The sequence below is a fragment of the Sminthopsis crassicaudata genome, chromosome X (genome assembly GCF_048593235.1).
Source record: "Sminthopsis crassicaudata isolate SCR6 chromosome X, ASM4859323v1, whole genome shotgun sequence".
Taxonomy (NCBI): Eukaryota; Metazoa; Chordata; class Mammalia; order Dasyuromorphia; family Dasyuridae; genus Sminthopsis; species Sminthopsis crassicaudata.
Window position 1 is genome coordinate 51,623,275 of NC_133623.1, and position 18,737 is coordinate 51,642,011.

The 18,737-nt window shown below is 40.7% G+C and overlaps 1 protein-coding gene across 2 annotated transcripts in view; it reads right to left on the reverse strand.

The window, feature by feature from the left end:
• OCRL (OCRL inositol polyphosphate-5-phosphatase) overlaps window positions 1–16,541 on the reverse strand; it is a 56,020-nt gene extending 39,479 nt beyond the window's left edge. The window contains exons 1-5 of one of the 2 annotated variants that reach the window (XM_074278277.1): window positions 16,325–16,541; window positions 16,007–16,086; window positions 8,097–8,176; window positions 3,916–3,954; window positions 289–402 (exon numbers count right to left, since the gene is read on the reverse strand). In XM_074278277.1, the coding sequence (XP_074134378.1) occupies window positions 289–402; window positions 3,916–3,954; window positions 8,097–8,176; window positions 16,007–16,086; window positions 16,325–16,360 (349 nt within the window). In that variant the 5' untranslated portion in view covers window positions 16,361–16,541. The remainder of the gene's footprint in view (window positions 1–288; window positions 403–3,915; window positions 3,955–8,096; window positions 8,177–16,006; window positions 16,087–16,324) is intronic. The other variant, XM_074278276.1, reaches the window with a different exon arrangement.
• Window positions 16,542–18,737: the final 2,196 nt, after the last annotated feature.

Here is an 18,737-nt window from a genome sequence, read left to right on the forward strand (position 1 = left end):
AGGGAATCCAAATTGGCTATAAAGTAGGTCTATGATAAGCAGTGACAGTTTTGCCTCCCAAGGTAATTCTAGATTTGAATGCTCATACCCAAACCTATCCCCCCAAGTTCATCTAGAAAAGATGGGGGCCTCTAGGCTGAAGTGCTGAGGGCCCTGTTTAATGATCTAGACAAATTCTACCGTGTGTCAATATGTAAGAATTCTACTTCTACTCAAGGCACAGTTAAAATTTAAAAAAAGAAAAAAAGAAAAAAAAAAAGGAAAACAAACCACCAAGTATCAAGTTACCATCTTGAGCAGCAAGGATGTCTGTGAGAAAAGTCAGGCACCGGTCTTCATCAGGGATTTCAAAGAAACGTTCAGTACTACCCCAATCACCCTGGACCCGGATTTTGCAGGGAGCTGGAAAGAAGCGAACAGAAGGCTAGGAAACAGGACTGATCAGGAGCTTAACTCTGAACTTTTTGACAAATGGGAGAATGAGGGTCACAAAGAATACAGAACACTACTAAAATCATTTAATAGCTGACATCCACAGAATACCTCAAGGTATGAAAATCCCTTTATGTATACTCATTTGATCCTCCCAATAATCCTGGGAGGTAGGTATTTCCGGGCCTCTAAACTGACTTTTTCTTGATTATAAAGGCAATATTCTTTCTATAACATTAACACTTCCTCAAGCTCTTCTACAGAAATAGAAAGGGAAAAGGCTGGACCAGAAATTCAGAGGGCCAGAATGTGGATCTAAAAGAGCCTGGTTATGCTGATGCACAAGGTAAATTGATGTTTTAAAGAACCAACTTCCACAAAAACCAGTCCAAGATGTTGATAGGAATAGCCCAGAATAGAAGTGAGTTTTCCCAAAGGCTGATGGATCAGAAAAATGGGCAAGCTAATGTAGTAATGCCCACTGTACCCTCATGCTATAGTAATCTACTTTCAAGAAAGTCAAAAGTCAATCCATGATGTTGGATGTTGCAGGTGGGGATGGGGTAGAGGGAAGAGATGTTTCCAGTGAAGATGTCTAGTAGCTGTAAGACCCCATCATTATTCACTAATTACAACTTCAAACCAGAAGACAAAAGGCCAGCAATATGATTTAACTTAACAGCCACCTTAAAGTATACAGAGCTGTCTTAGGCCTTTAAGAAACAGAAATATTCTATCTAATCCACTTCCAAATGGAAAATCATTAATAAGTAATCATAACCACTATTCATGATGGCTATTAAAATTTTGCCTTCCAAATATAATATAAAAGCAATATCCTTTAGTCATTTGATAAAAATAAAAATAAATGTAGCCAAGCAGAAGAGCTATCTGGGCCTTTTCTTTAAATGTAACAAAGCATTCCAACTTGTAAAATACTTGGAAAAATGACAGGCACGGAATGGACTTCCTTGTCCTGTTAGGGCAGTGACCCATTTATGAACCCTGGCTAGTTTCTTTTCCCTCATGCTCATAATTTGTGAGCTTTAGTTAAGAAAAAGAAGAAAGAAAAAGAGGTTTACTACATGGCAAGCACACACTGGGAGCACTCAAAATTATTTTGAAGGAATCAGAAGAAAGCTTGAGCAAGAAGAATAAAACTAAAAGGAGGGCACCCAGGGGAAAGGCACTGAGTGATGCATAGGCTGCCTCAAATCCTTTCTGGGAGCAGGCAAGGCATAAATAATAAATAAATAACAAGGGCACAGAATAGAGTAAACTGCAGGATAGAGAGAAAAGAGATGGGGGTTGGGGATGGGAGCAAGGGGTTGAGGAGAGATCTGGCAATCAGATGCAGCCTGGAGGCAAAGAAAGAAATAGCTTTGGGGCTCAACTAAGTCCATCATCACTCCTTTCCTAGAAAATCTTTATGAAAAAATGTCAACAAGCATAAGACTGTGATAAGAAAGATATTTTTAAAAAAATACTCCCAACCCCCTGAAGATATTTTGACAAAATTGATTGAACATGGCTCAGATTAAGGCCCCAGACTGATTCAGAGAGTGTCATATATCCCACCGGACAATAGCATCTGGACTGAGGACTCCAGTTGCATGCCAGGAAATCCTGTGGCACCAATACCAAAGAGATCTCAAAGCAGGAACCAAAGAAAATTTCTAATGGTTCTGAGACCATATCCAACCTCCAGGGGGGTTCACAGAACCCAAGATGAACATAAGCCCTTTCAAGTGATCTCTAAACCACCACTGCAGATCATGTTACTTCTTTCTCATAGAAAATCATAGAAACCTGAGGCTAAAAGAGAACTGAAAGATCTAGGCCAACCCTTGTGTTTTACAGGAGAGCATCTGGAAGAGTTCCAACCTAAACCCATGCTACAGAGACAACTTCTTTCAAACAAGTTAATTCTGTCATTTCAGCTAATCAGCTGCTGATAACAAAGTCCTCTCCTCAATCCTCCATTAATTTTGAACACGAGAAAGATTTCACAGTGAGCAAATGCCTACAAAAATCCTTGTGATGGTAAATCACCTGAAGGAGGCAAATCAAGACCACCAGAAAACCCAAGAAATGCTGGGCCCAAAAGATCAACTCTTTGCTACCTTGCAATAAACCCTAGGTGCCCTGAAGGGCAGGCAATATTTGGGTCAGAGATCAAAAAGAAAACTGGCTTTCCTCTAGATTTTCCTGTAATGCAAGTATGATTCTTGCTAAATTTCCCCTCAGTCCAATCCTCTACATTGCCAATAAATGTGCTAACTGATTTCTATACTTGAGGAGAGGATACAATAAAGCTCATTTTTTGGATTAATGCTGCTGAGTTTGACTTTTCAGTTTGGGGTCAGTTATCTACTTTCTCACCAGGAACATAACTTGCCACCAGTATCTCATTCTGACAGAGAGGTCAGCAGCTGCTACTGCTGTTGCTGCTACCGCTCCAGCTAAGGATAAGGATTCAGGCTATTGTTGCTTTTGCTCTCTTTTCATCTTTTCCCTCTTCTCTAAGAACACGGATAAGTTATGTTCTCCCCTGGACATCTGCAAATAGAGGCCAGCAGCTGGGTTTACTTAACTCAAGTCTTACAAGATCAGAAAGATGGGAAGAGCAGCTACACTACTCCAAACTGCCAAGTAAATCCTAATATCAGAACTGGAAGGGGCCTACGGAAGCTGTGGTTGCCTGAACTTATACTCTGACACTGCTACAGGCTGGAACCGTGCCCAAACCAAACCATGTATATGGCCCATTTCCTTTAGCACAATGTCATGCACTGCTCTGTCGAGGTTAGAACAGTCAGCCCATTTGATTCCGCTTCAGTGGTCAGATCAGCTTGGCCCACAGCAACTTCCCAAGTGTTGATTTTTCTCCTCCTCATAACACATTACAATGAAAAATGGTAAACAGTGAAGAACACCTAGTAGAGGGAATCAAGGAGGAAGGTGTTCTTGAAAAGTCCAAAGGAAAGCAAAGAGATGGACAAAGCTCCTATTGGCCTAGATACAAATTCCTGAGGAAAGGGGGGGGGGCTTAAAAATGGGAAAAGGGGCCATCAGAGACAAGAATTTCAGTGACTTTGTAGTCCCCAAAGACAACATAAAGAGGAAAATAGAATTATCTACTAATGAGTCAAGGGGAAAAAAACCCCCAGGGGCTGAGAGAAGGTAGAATACAGACAGAACAAAGTTAGAAAGCTCAAATTAGTGATTTGGCTCAAGGCAACAAGCACTGGTAGCCTGAGGGCATCTCAACGAGCAGCCCAATTTCCATTTTTACTAAAATTCTAGCTTACCACCAGATTTCTTTTGCATTTGATCTTCTGCTAATTATACAGGTGCCTTAAAAAGATGGAAAACAAGCTAAGAGGCACCCTTCCCTTCCCTGCCTTCCTTATAGTAAATGTTCAATTAAGTGAATAACTCTTGCTTGTTTTCCCAGATTATTCTATTCAAGAAAATACTTACTGTTGGCAGCTATATCAATCAGTAAAGTTTCATCTGCTTCTGGGAAAAAAAAACATGAATTAGTAAGAGAAAAATAATTTACAAACATCAAAAGAATTACAAACCCAACTCAAATAACATTACTGCCTTCAATAATCACTTTTAGGTCTTGAACTCATTCAGAAAAGCCTTACCCTTTTCAGAATCTATCTAAGCTTCTAAGACTGCACAGAGATCAACTGAGAGAAAAATTAATTGAACAGATAACCAAAGGGAATCTTCAAAACAAGGCAAACTCCTGGAGCACAAGTTCATACAGGAGGGGAAATAAAATCAAAAGAAATTCAAATGAAGAAAAATGTTACTCCCCTTAACAAAATAACCAGATTTAATAAGCTAGTTCTTCTGATGTTTTCTATTTATACATTTTATTCCCCTTAACCCAATAACCAGATTTAATAAACTAGTTTTTCTGATGGTTTCTATTTATAGACGAAAGGTAAATAAGGGACCTCAGAAGCCAGAAATTACGGTCCTAGCATAGATGTGTTCTAGAATGACCTTCCTAGGGATCCAAGCCACTTGGGAGCATGGTTAATCTGCAGGTTTTCTAGTGCCTTTTGGCTATGTTTAGCACTTATGACCTTAGGGCCATGCACACTCAAGGAGGCAGCCAGTCAGTTACTGGCTCCTTCTGGAGGATCAGGGCTCTTCTTTGGTCCTGGCTACTTTCTGGCAAGTTCTCTTCCCCTTAAACTCTGGCCTGCCTTGGAAGCTATAGTACCTATCTGTTCCCTCACTTTGGCTTTCTTTCAGATATACGTGTATGAATTCTACTGGGGATTATAGCTATGTGTTCTTGTGTCTGATTCCTCTAACTGTACTGTTAGGGTCCCTCCCTCTCCTAGCCTTCTGATTATGGCCCCTCTAGTACAGGGGAGCCTATTCCTGTTATTGTCTCTACCATAGTTCTTTATCACTTGCAAAAGCATCCATTTGATTCTTATGCAAATAGCACAACACTCTCTCTTCAAAACACCTACAGTGGTTCCCTATTGCCCAACAACTACAGTTAAAAGTTCCCATTTCTGGTATTCAAGGCTCACCACTAGCTTGTGGCACCAGACTTTGGCAATATTCATCTTAGATCACTTCCTTCTGCTACAAGTGCTACCAACCAAGCTGGTCTCTCCTACCCCACCCCAGCTTTCCTGCCTTCATGTCTTTGCCCAGTGCTCCCTGCACCTTGACCTCTTGGGCCAATGAATTCCTACCTAGCTTTGCAAGTCCATCATTACCCCATCTTCTCCCCCAAAGTCTTTCTTGCTGCTCACTGATACAATCTTCTGCCTGCTCTAGCCCTAGTGTATTTTATGCTGCATTGGGCACAGGCACGACAGGCCCTTTTTTAATTCATTCTTTTCTCTGGACTGATGCATTATCATCCTGGAGAAAAGGTGAGTTTCATGAGGAGAGGGACCTCATGTCATCTCAACTTTGTCTCTCTCCCAGTATCAGCAGAGCAGTGAGAGGAGGGGACAGAACAAAGATCTTTGAATTGTGACAAAGAGACCCTAAGGTAGATAAGAGGGTGCTACTGAGTCTTTCCAGGTTCAGAAAGTGTGGTTTAAAACAATTATGAATTTGGGCTCACAGCCAAACAATAAAAATAAAAAGCCCATGAGGAAATGAGTGGGTCAGTTCGGTGGCACAAAGGATAAAGTATCATCTTTGTAGTCAGAACCTGAGTTCAAATTCAGCCTCAGACTCTTCTTACTAGCTGTGTGACCCTGGGTGAGTCATTTAACCCCCACTCCCCCCCCCAAAAAAAAAAGAATTCAAGCACTGCACAATGTCTTATTTTAGCTCTGTGCAATGTGCAACCTGTATAAATAATATGCGGATTGGAAAGTAAATAGGCTATGGAAGAAGTAAATACCCCCTATAAAAATAAGACTCAGTTACTTTTTTCATAATACTTTTTATGTATTACTGCACCCTTTTGGCAGTCTGGGGAAGCCTACAAACCCCTTTTCAAAAAAAAAAAGCATTTTTTAAAAGTCATAATGAAAGGAAACGCTCAACTGTACTTGGAAGTTGGTACAAATTAAAGCTGTAATTTTTTCCCCCTCCAAGGACCCAGACTCTCTAAAATCTATTCTTGGGACGTTTTGAGGGTCCATGGTTAAGAAGCCCAATAGTAGACTGATAATCGTTTCTAAATTCCAGAGGAAAAAAATGCTGAAATATCCCAATTTAAAATAATTTGCAATTCTCCCTTACATCTGTGATTTGAAGAACTGGGGGTGGGTTTTTGATTTTTGAGGTAGGAGGAACACAGGGTTTTCAGGAAGCAGAGCAAGTACTAAGAGCTCGCTTTGGCCCCCTCACTCCCCAGCAGAATGAGCTAAGGGGCTGCACATAAGCCTAAGGATATTTCACATTTGGAAGATTGATGGAACTTACCAAATTATACACATAGCAAGGCATGGAGGTATCTGGTTGAAAACAATGTCTGGCTAGCCAAATAGTTCCCATCTCTTCAGTGCTATGCTGATAACAGTATTCATGGAAAAGTTCAGTAACCTATTCTAGCCAGGCCTGTCTTAAAAGATTCCTGGGTACACTAAGCTTCCTCCTTGCCGGCTAAATCAGGTGGGCCCAAAGGAGACAATATAAAACCACCCTCAACTGTTCAATTGCCCAGCTCCATTCAATTTGAGGTTACAGAATTAGCACCTACTGTGAAATGAAATAACACATACATTCTGTTCTCAATCCCTAGCTAGGAATTCAAAAGAGCAGAGGTCCAAACACTTTCCCCCTGAAATCTACTTCCCAGGGATTCATCAAAACTAAGGTTTAACAATATGGACTACAGACTGTGAGATATTTTGGTTGGGCTGGGCTTCCCCCCAAAACCCAAAGGTTGGAATTTCACAGGACAGGGAGAATGGCAAAAGATACATAAAATGCTGACACTTTCAGACAAGAGTAAAAACTAAGGTTTGGATCAGTAAGTGTAGCAGGTCCATTTTGCATGTGAATTAATCCACATTCATTTCAATTCAAAAGACATTTAATTAATTCCTACTGTGTACTAGGCACCATGTTCCATGATAAGGCAGATGGGAATGTTTGGAGAAGCCGTAAGGAACAATGTGAGCAAAAGCAGATAGAGGTGAGAGCACAGGTTAGGCTTACAGGACAGATTGAATGAAGCGTAGAGTGTGTACAGGAGAGAGTAACATGAGCTAAGGCTAGAAAGGTAAGGGAGTGACACATTTGGGAAGGCCTTGAATGCCAGGCCAAAGAGTTTGACTTTTCTGCATTAGGCAAAAGGAAACCATGGAAGATTTCTGCACATGGGAGTGTTGTGATCACATCTGAGCCTAAGGAAGATTAGTTGAGCTGCGGTGTGAAGGAAAAGATTGGAGGAGGACCTGAAAACAATCTGTTGCAAGTAAATTGTCCTAGTCCAGCCAAGCAGTTACAAGGGCTTGTACTAGGGTGGTGGCAATGGGAACAGAGAAGGGGGATAAATGTGAGGGACACTGCAAGTGAAAATGGCAGGTAATAAGAAGTGAAATGAAGGGATAGGTCAAAGAGAGAAGCTCTGGTCTCTGGTTTTCTTAAGCCTAGACTGTGAGCCAACAAGAATGGGTCACAAAGTGAAGTATGTAAAGAGGATGTGAAGAGTTTAATCCAGATCAACTATGATAGACTTGGCTCCTCTCAGCAATACAGCGATCCAAGACAATTCCAATAAAACTTGGATGGAAAATGCCATCCGCATCCAGAGAGTGAACAATGGAGACCGAATGCAGATAGAAGCAATACTATTTTCACCTTTTTTTTCTCATGATTTTTTTCCTTTTGTTCTGATTCTTCTCTCCCAATATGACTCGTATGGAAATATGTAAAACAAATGAATGTACATGTATAACCTAAAAAATTAAACTAATTTTTTTTAAAGAATGCTAAAAATAATCCTAAAAAATATAAAAGAGTTCAATCCACCTAAAATCTTTCCTGGACCATTCAAAGCACATATCCTCCTAATGGTGGATTGAATAATTTATCTTTCTCCAGCTGTTTTATAACACTTATTGTGATTGGATTTGAGTATATATGATACCAGATAATACAATAATGACTGAAGAGGGAAATTATGAAACTATCTAAGTAATCAAAACTTGTACCTTGTATACATTTAAAGCGGCTATTAATAGGAATGACATCTTGTGCAGGCACCTCCTTTTCATAAAACTGGATTAACAACCTAGGAAACAGAAGGATGGATCTAAGAGCAGCAGCCAATGAAAAATGTTAAAAGTACTAAATATTAGTCCCCATTTCTGTGGTTAAGGTGACAGACACACTTCTTTACATGCATTACCTCATTTAAGCCTCACACCCCACCACAAAGGAGCTAATATTATTATGATCATGTTCTCATTACCATGTTATTGTCATTATGAATGGGGAAACTGAAGCAGAGAGATGACCACACAATTGAGGTGAAAAGCTGGGCTCCTTTGGCCCAGATGATCTGACTTCAAATCAAGTGCTCTTTCCAGTACACTGCACTGCTCACCAATGTTATATTCATATTGAGAATTTACATTCTTAGAAGATATTGGCCACAAAATCTCATTTTATTATACCACCTGTGCATGTGGTTTCCTGTGAAACCACAAGGGCACCGTAGCAGTGACAGCTAGAGATTGCCCCAAAGGGTTGGCCTGGGTTATTTTTGACAACTCACAGCAGAGTAGATGATATAAAGAACACTTTTATGTGTCCTCACCCTATAAATGTTTACAAGCTAAGCCACATGACATGTTTCCAAATATACAAACTGAACAAGGAAATTCTTATCTTTTGCTTCCCAAAGCTAAAAGTTCATTTTAAGCCAAGTTTTATACTTCTATACCCCATAAAACATTGCCCTAGTCACTGTTATTTCATCAGGCCAGTATAACCAGATCACAAAAATCCAACAGCTTGGCCAATCCATCCGAGATTCTTTTTTTTTTTTTTTTTTTCCTATGGGACCAACTGTCCCTTAAATGATCTGTTTAATTCCACATGAGGATGTTAAGTGGGATATGTGTCCACATAAAAGTTTTGACTGACTCCAAATCCCTTAGAATAAAATACAAGAACTGTAAAGTTGATGCTATTTATGAAATAGATGGCCTGTAATCAAGGTATCAGCTGTTGTCACTTGATCTTTTGAAAAGCAATTAATTTGAGCCATTCTTTAAAAGGACTTCCTAACATTGTTCAGTTCTCATTTAAAAGTGAAATTGTTTTTCTGGGTTAACTTTCCATTTTGTCTTATGCTTTTCTCATTTAGGGTTTTTTTTTTAATTTTCTTTTTTTAAACATCTGTTAAGCTTTACAAAGATACTCTAGGGGAAGAAAACTGCCTAGCCAGATTTGTGGGAAGAATTCTCATCCTGCCTTCCCTTCCTTGATTCTATTTGCTTAATATGGGAACTCTTCTTATGTGAGGCTACCTGTGAAAGTATTTGAAGGAAATAGAAGAGAGGTTTCTAAGTCCAGATGGCCCACCACAAACTAGGTAAAAAGTAAAGGACGAAGAGGGACTCGGTTTATGTTAACATTACTCAAATATGACACTTCTGAAGTAAAAGAATGTAGACTTGGGATAGCACTGGGAAGCAGCGTAAACACTTCAAGGGGACTGTAATCTTTGAGGTCTCCATAAAACAGTATGATAGCCCTGCGGTAAAAACCAGAGCCCAGGAAACTGCAGCTAGAAATGAGTCTAAACTCTCCATCTAGCCATAATCCTTTTAAAGGAGAAAGTTGAAGTTGAAAAAGATAAAAGAATGTCATAAGGAAGCAATAAGGTTAAGCAGTACTACCAAGAGGTTGTAGAAGAGTCTGAAACAAAAAATTTCTGCTTGCCTGAGAAAGGATCAATGAGAAGCTCCTGGCAGAGGATAAGTTAAGAGTTTTGCTCCTAATCTAGATTGGCAATCCTCCCAAGATATGAGATTTCATCAATGAGGGCACTTTCCCGATTCTCAAAGATCATTGCACCTATTAAAAGAATGGTCTTCATCATGCATTGGGGTGGCTAAAAAAATATTCATCATTTTTCAATCTATAGGGGATGAACTTTATTACATTGAATGAGGACAGTCCTCAAATGAAGATGACTATTCGTAATCAGGCTTGTGCTCAAAGTCTTGGCCTCCTAGTAAATAGGACTTTCCAGACCAAAGCATTGAGTCCATGATCTATGGAGTACTTGGTACAGGATTTGAGAACTTCCTTATGGGGAAGGAAACCTCATAAATCTCTCCTATTTTCTTGCTTAGCAAGAAAACCTCCTGAATGTAATTTGACTTCCCAAGCAACATAACACAAAAGAAACCACACACCATGAATGGGATTTGCAGTCTATAGACAAGCCTTTTAGAAACATTTCCTTAAATCAATGAGGTTTACAAAACTTTCATGATGAGATTAATAATTCTGGATTTGTAGTGTAACAGCCAGCCTAAACTGTTATCAACAAAGAATAATCTATACCTCTGGAATTTATAGCACGTTAAGAAAACCAGTTGAAGGTTATATTGTTTTACATATTTGTTGTTTATGGGGTTCAGAAAAAAGGGATTCAACAAGTAAAAATCAGTTTTTTATCAAGTACTATTCAAGAGACGCTAACTTTCAGATAAAACTATATGGTCACTAGGATGTTGTTTTCGATAATGAAATTAGAATATTTCATCATGGCCAATGGGAAATATCTTTTGAGACCATCTAGCTCCTTTTGCTCTGACTACATGGTCACTGTACACAAACTTGGTTTACTAATTCAGTTTCTAAGTTACTTTTAGTAACTGAGTAATGAATACAGCTAGTATGTGGAACAGATTATAAATCCTAATACATTTGTATAGATACAGGTGTCTTATCATTATTAATTAATCGAAATTCTATTAATTAATAATACAATATGCATACAGATATTAGTTAATATGGAAGTGTGAATAAATCACACTATAAACATGTTATTATAATGTGAATATGATAACATGTAAATAATATATTTGAATCAAGAAAGACATGAGACAGTATGGCACAGCAATGAACATAAAATGAGTTTTTACTCCTCTACTTACTAGTTAGGCCACTGGGTCCTGGGCCTTAGGGAATGAAGGGGGCAATAATTCCTGTCCTTATCTGAGGGTTGTTCAAAATATTCAAATGCAATAATGTGTGCACTATAAAGAATTTCCTAGTTATCATCTAATTATATTATTATAATTATAATAATTATAAAGTGACATTCAGTGCTCTAAGGAGAGCCACAGCCAGCCAAAGAACCTTTTCCATGTTGATCAAGGTGCAGAATATTATTTGACAGGGCATGGGAAAAGGCTGGGTTAACCATCCTGGTTTTATTGATGATGATGATAATAATAATGAAATATTGTTCTGGTACAAATAGATCTCTGGCTACTTTGGCAAGGCTAATTAAGCTAGGTCTCACTCGGGGCCCCTCAGTGTGCTCTCAGGCAAGCTGAAGACAGTTAAGATGAGCAAGTCTGAACCATGTTAACCCCAGAGATACCACACCCTATAAGGACGTCCAGCCTGAATCAGAAGTTTACTTACTGTTAACATGAAAATTATTTTTAAATTAATAAACTGATGTTCTATTTGATAGTTCTACTATGAGATTTCTGTAGGATTTATAAGCGACTAGGTGGTCTGACCTTACACTAGGATGACATAACAACTATTTAATATGCCATCCTTCGGGAGTATCTGCTAAAAATATGGGGGAGAATTATACAGGGAGTACCAAGTTTGTTGTAGATCCTTCAAGGTATCCCATAACCATTAAAATTAAATTGATTGATCAGACCCTAGAACATAAACGACTAGGGTCACAGCAGGGGGTCAAGCCCTTGCCAAGCTAGAGGACCAGTTACAGTCCAGAATGAGGTCGCCTGGATGACCTGGCAAGGTAAGAAATGGGAGGCATCTGATGCAGACCTACAGGATGGCACAGATAGCAGTGTGCTCTAGGAGGACTGGAAAGTCGCTTGATTAAAAAAGAAACGGATTAGAGAAGTAGGCAGAGATGATATGAGCAGAAGCCAGCTGCCAAAGACTCAGCCGGCTCAGAGTGAATGTGATTATTTACTAGTCACCATGAAAAATTCATGGTTCTGACTAGGGCAACAGCGAGGGCCTTCCCTTGGCACAGGTAATGCTGATGACTGTGGTCACTATGAGGGCTATTTTAAGTACAGATAAGGTGGTGATGGGATGAAAGCTGGCAGCCACATGGGCAGCTCACCAGATCATTCTTTTCATCAGTCATCAGAAATTTCTCAAAACTCCCACTGGGTGCTGTGTAAAGCTATTAAGAATATTTTGCCCCCAAATCACTTAGTGGGAGAGTTAATTTATTAGTCATTGCTTAGTTGGGGGGGGGTGAGAAAGTACTGAATTCAGAGGCAGGAAATTGGGCTTGAGTCCCAGCTCTGATACTGGGCTGTGTGACCCTGGGCCAAATTATTAAAGTGCTAATGTCTAAAGCCACTCTGGTATCAGAAATCTCCATTTCAAGGAAAGTTTCTAGTTTTTTCATTGATGATGTTCAATCAGGGTCTAAGTTGCACAAAACTAAAGAAGGCAAAGCCCAATCTATTAAAAGTAACAATACATTTCTAAGACGCTTTTACCTAAGCTTTTTGTAAAAACATTTACACATCTATTATTATCTCATTTTATCCACATTGCATACCAAAAAGGCCAAAGCAAGGTAGAGAGGTGTTATTATTCTCATTGTCTTGATATGGAAACTAAGAGCCAAAGAGATTAAAATAAATTCAATATTAAATCTGCAGCAGGAGACTGGACCTCTACCACTTAAGTCACTTTTTAGCTCTGACCCTTAGTTATTCTTGCCTGCAAACTAATGATACAAAATATGATTTTTTAAAGACTGTTTTAAAGGACTTTTTGTTTCTGGCAAGAGCAACCGGGGTTAAATGGCTTGCCTAGGGTCATACACCTGTTAAACAACTTATAAAGGGCAACGAAGAGTCAGATATTATAATAAAAGAGATACTTCTTTTTGAACTTCAATTTCCTTAGGAGCCATTAAAATCAATAAACCTCCAAGCACTATAGGAATATCAGATGTCATTATGAAAGTTGGCCCTTCCCTCACTTGTTTTCCTCACTTAGTTCCCTCACTTGTAAAATGGGTACATTTTTACTATTTACCTCAAAAGGGTGTGAGGGAAGCACTTTAAATCTTAAAGAAATAGGAAAATGCCCTTCCTAAGGTTCAGTTCCCTCCCTGGAAAGGGACTGAAGGAAGCACTTATAAGGGAATATGAAAATGCTCTTCCTTACTTGTAAAACTGGAATTTTACAATTTATAATGGGATATGAAAATGCCCTTTCCCAGTTCCCTCACCTGTAAAATGGGGATATTTGTATTATCTATTTCACAAGAGTATGAGAGAAGCATTTTAAATAATAAAGGAATAGGAAAATGCCTTTCCTCACTTGTAAAATGGGAATATTTGTATTATTTATTTCACAAAAGTGTGAGAAACAGTTTAAATAATAAGGCAATTTGAAAATGCTTTTCCTCACTTGTAAAAATGGGAATTTTACAATGTATAATGGGATAAAAAGTACCCTTTCCGAGTTCCCTCACCTGTAAAATGGAGACATTTGTATTATCTGCATCACAAGATTATGAGAGAAGCACTTTAAATCTTAAAGGAATAGGAAAATGTCCTTCCTAATATTCTATTCCCTCACCTGTAAAATGGGAATACTTGTATTATCTACTTCACAAGAGTGTGAGAAGCACTTTAGATAATAAGGCAATATGAAAATGCTTTTCCTTACTTGTAAAATGGGAATTTTACAATTTATAATGGAATAGAAAATGCCCTTTCCCAGTTCTTTCATGTAAAATGGGGATATTTGTATTATCTATTTCACAAGAGTATGAGAGAAGCACTTTAAATAATAAGGGAATAGGAAAATGCTTTTCCTCACTTGTAAAATGGGAATTTTACAATTTATAATGGGATATGAAAATGCCCTTTTCCCAGTTTCCTCACCAGTAAAATGAGTATATTTGTACTATCTACTTCACAAGGGTGTAAGGGAAGTACTTTAAGGGAATATGAAAAGGAATACCTTTCCTCACTTATAAAACAGGAATTTTACAATTTATAATGGAATAGAAAATACCTTTTCCCAATTCCCTCACCAGTAAAATAGGGCTATTTGTATCATCTACTTCACAAAAGTACGAGAAAAACTTTAAATAATAAGGCAATTTGAAAATGCTTTTCCTTACTTGTAAATGGGAATTTTACAATTTATAATGGGATAGAAAGTGCCCTTTCCCAATTCCCTCACCTGTAAAATAGGGCTGTTTGTATTATCTTCTTCACAAGAGTGTGAGAGAAGCACTTTAAATAATAAAGGAATAGGAAAATGCCTTTCCTCACTTGTAAAATGGGAATTTTACAATTTATAACGGGATAGAAAATGCCCTTTCTCAGTTCCCTCACCTGTAAAATAGGGCTATTTGTACCATTTACCTCACAAGAGTGTGAGGGAAAGAACTTTAAAGAATAAGGTCATATGATTATGCCCTTCCTAAGGCTAAGTTCCCTAACCTGTAAAATGGGAATATTTGCATTATCTACCTCCCAGGCTTGATTTCCCATGGTACAGGGAATTAACTCATGCAGAGTCCTTTATTAAACCAGAAGTCCATATAAAAGAGAAATGAGAGGGGGGAGATAGAGAAAACTAATTTATTATTATAACCAGGATGAAGTGACAAGGCCAAGCCAAGGAAGTCACCAGCAGGACAGAAACATTGGCTTTTGCAAAAATCTCAGTTTTTTGTTCTGTAACAATAAAGAACCAGATCCTCTTTAGGTTTCTTTCATCCCCAATTTTTCTATTTGTGGGACTTTTGGTAAGTTCATCATTTGGATACCTACTCTGGAAAATAACGGGGTGGGTGGACTACCCTAGAGACTCCCTTTTCTTAAACTGTGGGTCGTGACTCCACAGGGGATCCCGTTAACTGCATGTGGGGGTCATGAAACTTATGATTCTCAGTAAAAGCTTTACTTTTTATGCCTATTTTATAAGGACTGCATAAAATTTTCTTGGGAAAAGGGGTCGGGCACTGGAAAAAGTTTAAGGGCGTGATCCAGAGGCCACATGGCCCCTACCAGTTTTAGGAAGCTAAATATGGCGCCCAACGCCAAGCTAACGGCCCAAGTTCAAAGCGCACCTAAGCGTGGCACGTGTACTTCCTAGCTGCCACGTGCCACATTAAAAAAAAAATCACCTCGCTTTGCCTCAGTTTCCAGCCCTTTTCACTCAAGATTATTGTGAAAACCACATGAAACATTACTCCAATTATTATTACTCTTACTTATTGCCTTATTCTCTCAGTAGAATGAGGTTGGCAACAAGATGTAACATGGACAAAGGTCTGGACTTAAAAGTCAGGAAATTTTGGATTCGGACACACTTTAGTGACCCCTGAAGAAGTCATTTCATATCTCTAGGCCTCAGTTTCCTCCTATAAAAACACTGGGTTGCGGTCGTTTCCCCCTCTGCTCTAAAGCGTCGAGCTTTTCCCAAGTCCCAGCTCCACAAATCCCACGGACTCAAGGAGGCAGCCCGTCCTTCTACTGGGGGACGCCACTCCTAGGGGCTTGTAAACGGTTCCCCTCTCCCGCTTCTCGATCCCCCCACTCCTCCCCTCATAATTCCCCCCATTTCCCTCGTCGAGCCCTAGCCTCCTCTATCGTTCCCCACCTCCCAATTCTCCAGCCCCTCAACCCTTCCCCCCCACCCCTGTCCCCTCCCCCGCCCCGCCCCGCCTAGCCCTCGGAAGGCACTGCTCTTCACCCTGGGCCCGGGCGCCGCGCCCGGTGGTGGCCACGACTGGCTGGCTGGCTGGCTGGCACCGGAGAAGTCCCTGCCTGCCTGAGGGGGGTACCCGGGGCCCAGAGCATTCCCCTCCCCCCAGCCCGAACCGGAGGCTACTTACTCAAACTGTCCGCCCCTTCGGACTAGGGTCAAGCGGCAGGCCTCTCGTTCGGGCCCCTTCAACTCCCAGCCCTCGATTGTATGAAGAGGGGGCAGTCAAGGGATCTAAGCTCAAAGAGAAGCAGGAGGCTCCGCTCCTTCCCCAGCCGCGCCCGGGCCGCGTTTCGGACACGGCCGCCCCCGCGACATCGCCCCCCTCCCCCGCCCGCTAGCATCGGCGATCGCGACCTAAGCCCTTTTCTCTCCCTTCCCTCTCCCGTCCTCCGCCTCCCCCTTCCGTCGGCCCCCGCCCCTCCTCGCCCTTCCCTGAGGTGGATACTGTGAAGTACTGCGTTCTGGTCGGGGGCCGATCCATCCCGGCGAGAGAACGGGCGGGCGCCGGGGGTGGCGAACACCGAGCTCGCGGTGTAAACCCGACGGCCCAACCGTCAGTCCTCTCTCCGCCTCCTCCGCCGGCTTGCCGGACGCCCAAATTAACCGCTGCCCAGAGAGCTCCCGCGCGCTCCGTCTGCTGCGAGAGAGCGCCCCGAGCCGACTGAGGCGAGAACGAAAGCGAGTCAGAGTAGGCGGGAGCGAGCGCCGCCGCGAGCGTGCTCCGCCCTCCGCCAACGGCGCCCCCACGTGGCCAGACGCCGTCATTGCAGAGCCTGAGCCTCCCCGCCAGCAGCCGACTCGCGCTGGGAAGCCAGCCAGCCGGCCATCTGCTGAGATCACAGGCTTTGAATGGAACGACAATGGTCGCCCTAGATCATCCTCTCCAACCTGGGGCCCTTCCAGTTAGCCATGCACACACAAGGAGAAAGAGCTTGCAAAGCCTCGTTTTCCTGGCGTAGCTCAGCTACTTCACTACTGGGCTGGGTGATCTGGGAGACGCTTGACCATTCCCTATGAGTGACACTTGATCGCTCCCCCATGCACCTGATCGCGCTGTTTAGAAAGGGCCCATGTGCACTGGTAGATGAGGTTCCTTCACCAGATACACAAATAAAATTATTCATACCTTCTAAGTTCTCCCCCCAAAAAAATTAAAAAAAAAGAAAATAGTAACAAGAGGCTTGGATGAAAATGCACCCAGGAAATCTAAAGATGAGAATGTTGGCCCCGATGTGCCCCCAGAAAGCAGACCGTGGGGACTGAGGGGATCACAGCACAAGACTTTCACCTTTTTGGTCGTTATTTGCTTGCTTTGTGTTTTGTTTCTCGTTTTTGATCTGATCTTTCTTGTGCAGATGACAAATACTGCACATGTTTAACCTATCTGGGATTACTTGCAGGCTAGGGGAGGGGGGAGGGGGCAGGGAGGGAGAAAAATACGAAAGACAAGGTTCTGCAAGGGGGAATGTTGAAAATCGTGTCTATGTTTTGAAAATTAAAAGCTTTCAGAATAATAAAAGGGAATGTTGGCTCTGGAAATTTGAAAAACTGGGTTGAAAATTTGCCTGAGACAATTATTATACAATCTGGTGCGATCCTGGCTCTTGAATTCCACAAGAGCTGGGAGGTGGCTTTCATTTTTAGCATCTAGGACCCTGAAATCTGTCCCTTTCCATTTTGGCGGGCTGTTCTGTGATGCTAATGTGTTTACCCATGGGGCTTTGGAAAAAACTGTGACACACACACCCATGAGGGCGCCAAAAAGTGAGGGAGCCAAAAAGTGAGGGTGGCAAAGAGCCAGTGCGCCTATGGCACACACACTGCAGGTTTTCTAGAATCTTCCACTTGTTCTCCAGTCTCCAGCAGTGGAAGAAGTGAGCTCCCCATGCCCTGGTTCATACCTAGTTTGGTTCTGGATTTTTACAATTTCCTTATTATATTATAATTACCTGTGTGTATACTTCATCCCCCGACTCATTTCCCCTCTGTTTGAAGTTGCTTTAAAGCCTTATATAAAACTCTGGTTGTCCCCGCTTTTCTAATCACAAAAAGCTTGGTGATCCCATCTGGAAAAAGCTAGAGTCATTGACTGCCTCCCTTTTCTTACTTGCCTGCCCCCACTGAACCTACTCACATCCTTATTGTATCCTATCCCATCACTGAAATTTTCCTCCTGCCTGATCTCTTTTCTCCCTGTCCAAAACAACCAGAGAGTACTTCCCTGAAAAAAAAAAAAAAGAAAAAGAAAAGAAAAAAAGAAATTGTGCTTTTTTAATGTGGGAGGGGGAGAGGGGCCCAATATGGAAAATCATTTTAATAATTATTTATATTATATTAATTATCTGTTATTAATAATTGTGCTGTTGTAATGTGAAGGGAGAAACCCAGTCTGGGAAAACATCATTTTAAATAATTATTCATTAATAATTGCATTGTTTTAATATGGCGGCAGAGGAGGGCAATCTGAAAAATCATTATTTTTAATGATTTTTTATTATTTATATTATGTGATATTTATATTTATAAATATGTTATTTTAATATATATTATATATGTAATATAATACATATTATATATAATTATATATCATATATAAATATTATATTTTTATAAAATCATATATTTATGTATTGTATATTATATTTATATATATATTATAATATATTAATAATTTAAGTAATTATTAAACCATGACCTGCATATGCATAGTAGTGAACTGGAACTGAGACAAGAGGCCTGTCATAAAGAGCCAAGCACCAGCCCTGCCTTCCAGGAGGTCACCAGCTTGGGCAGATACTCAGATCAATGGGGGGAGTTTTACACATAGGACTCTTCCGCACGCCCCCCATTCCCATTTT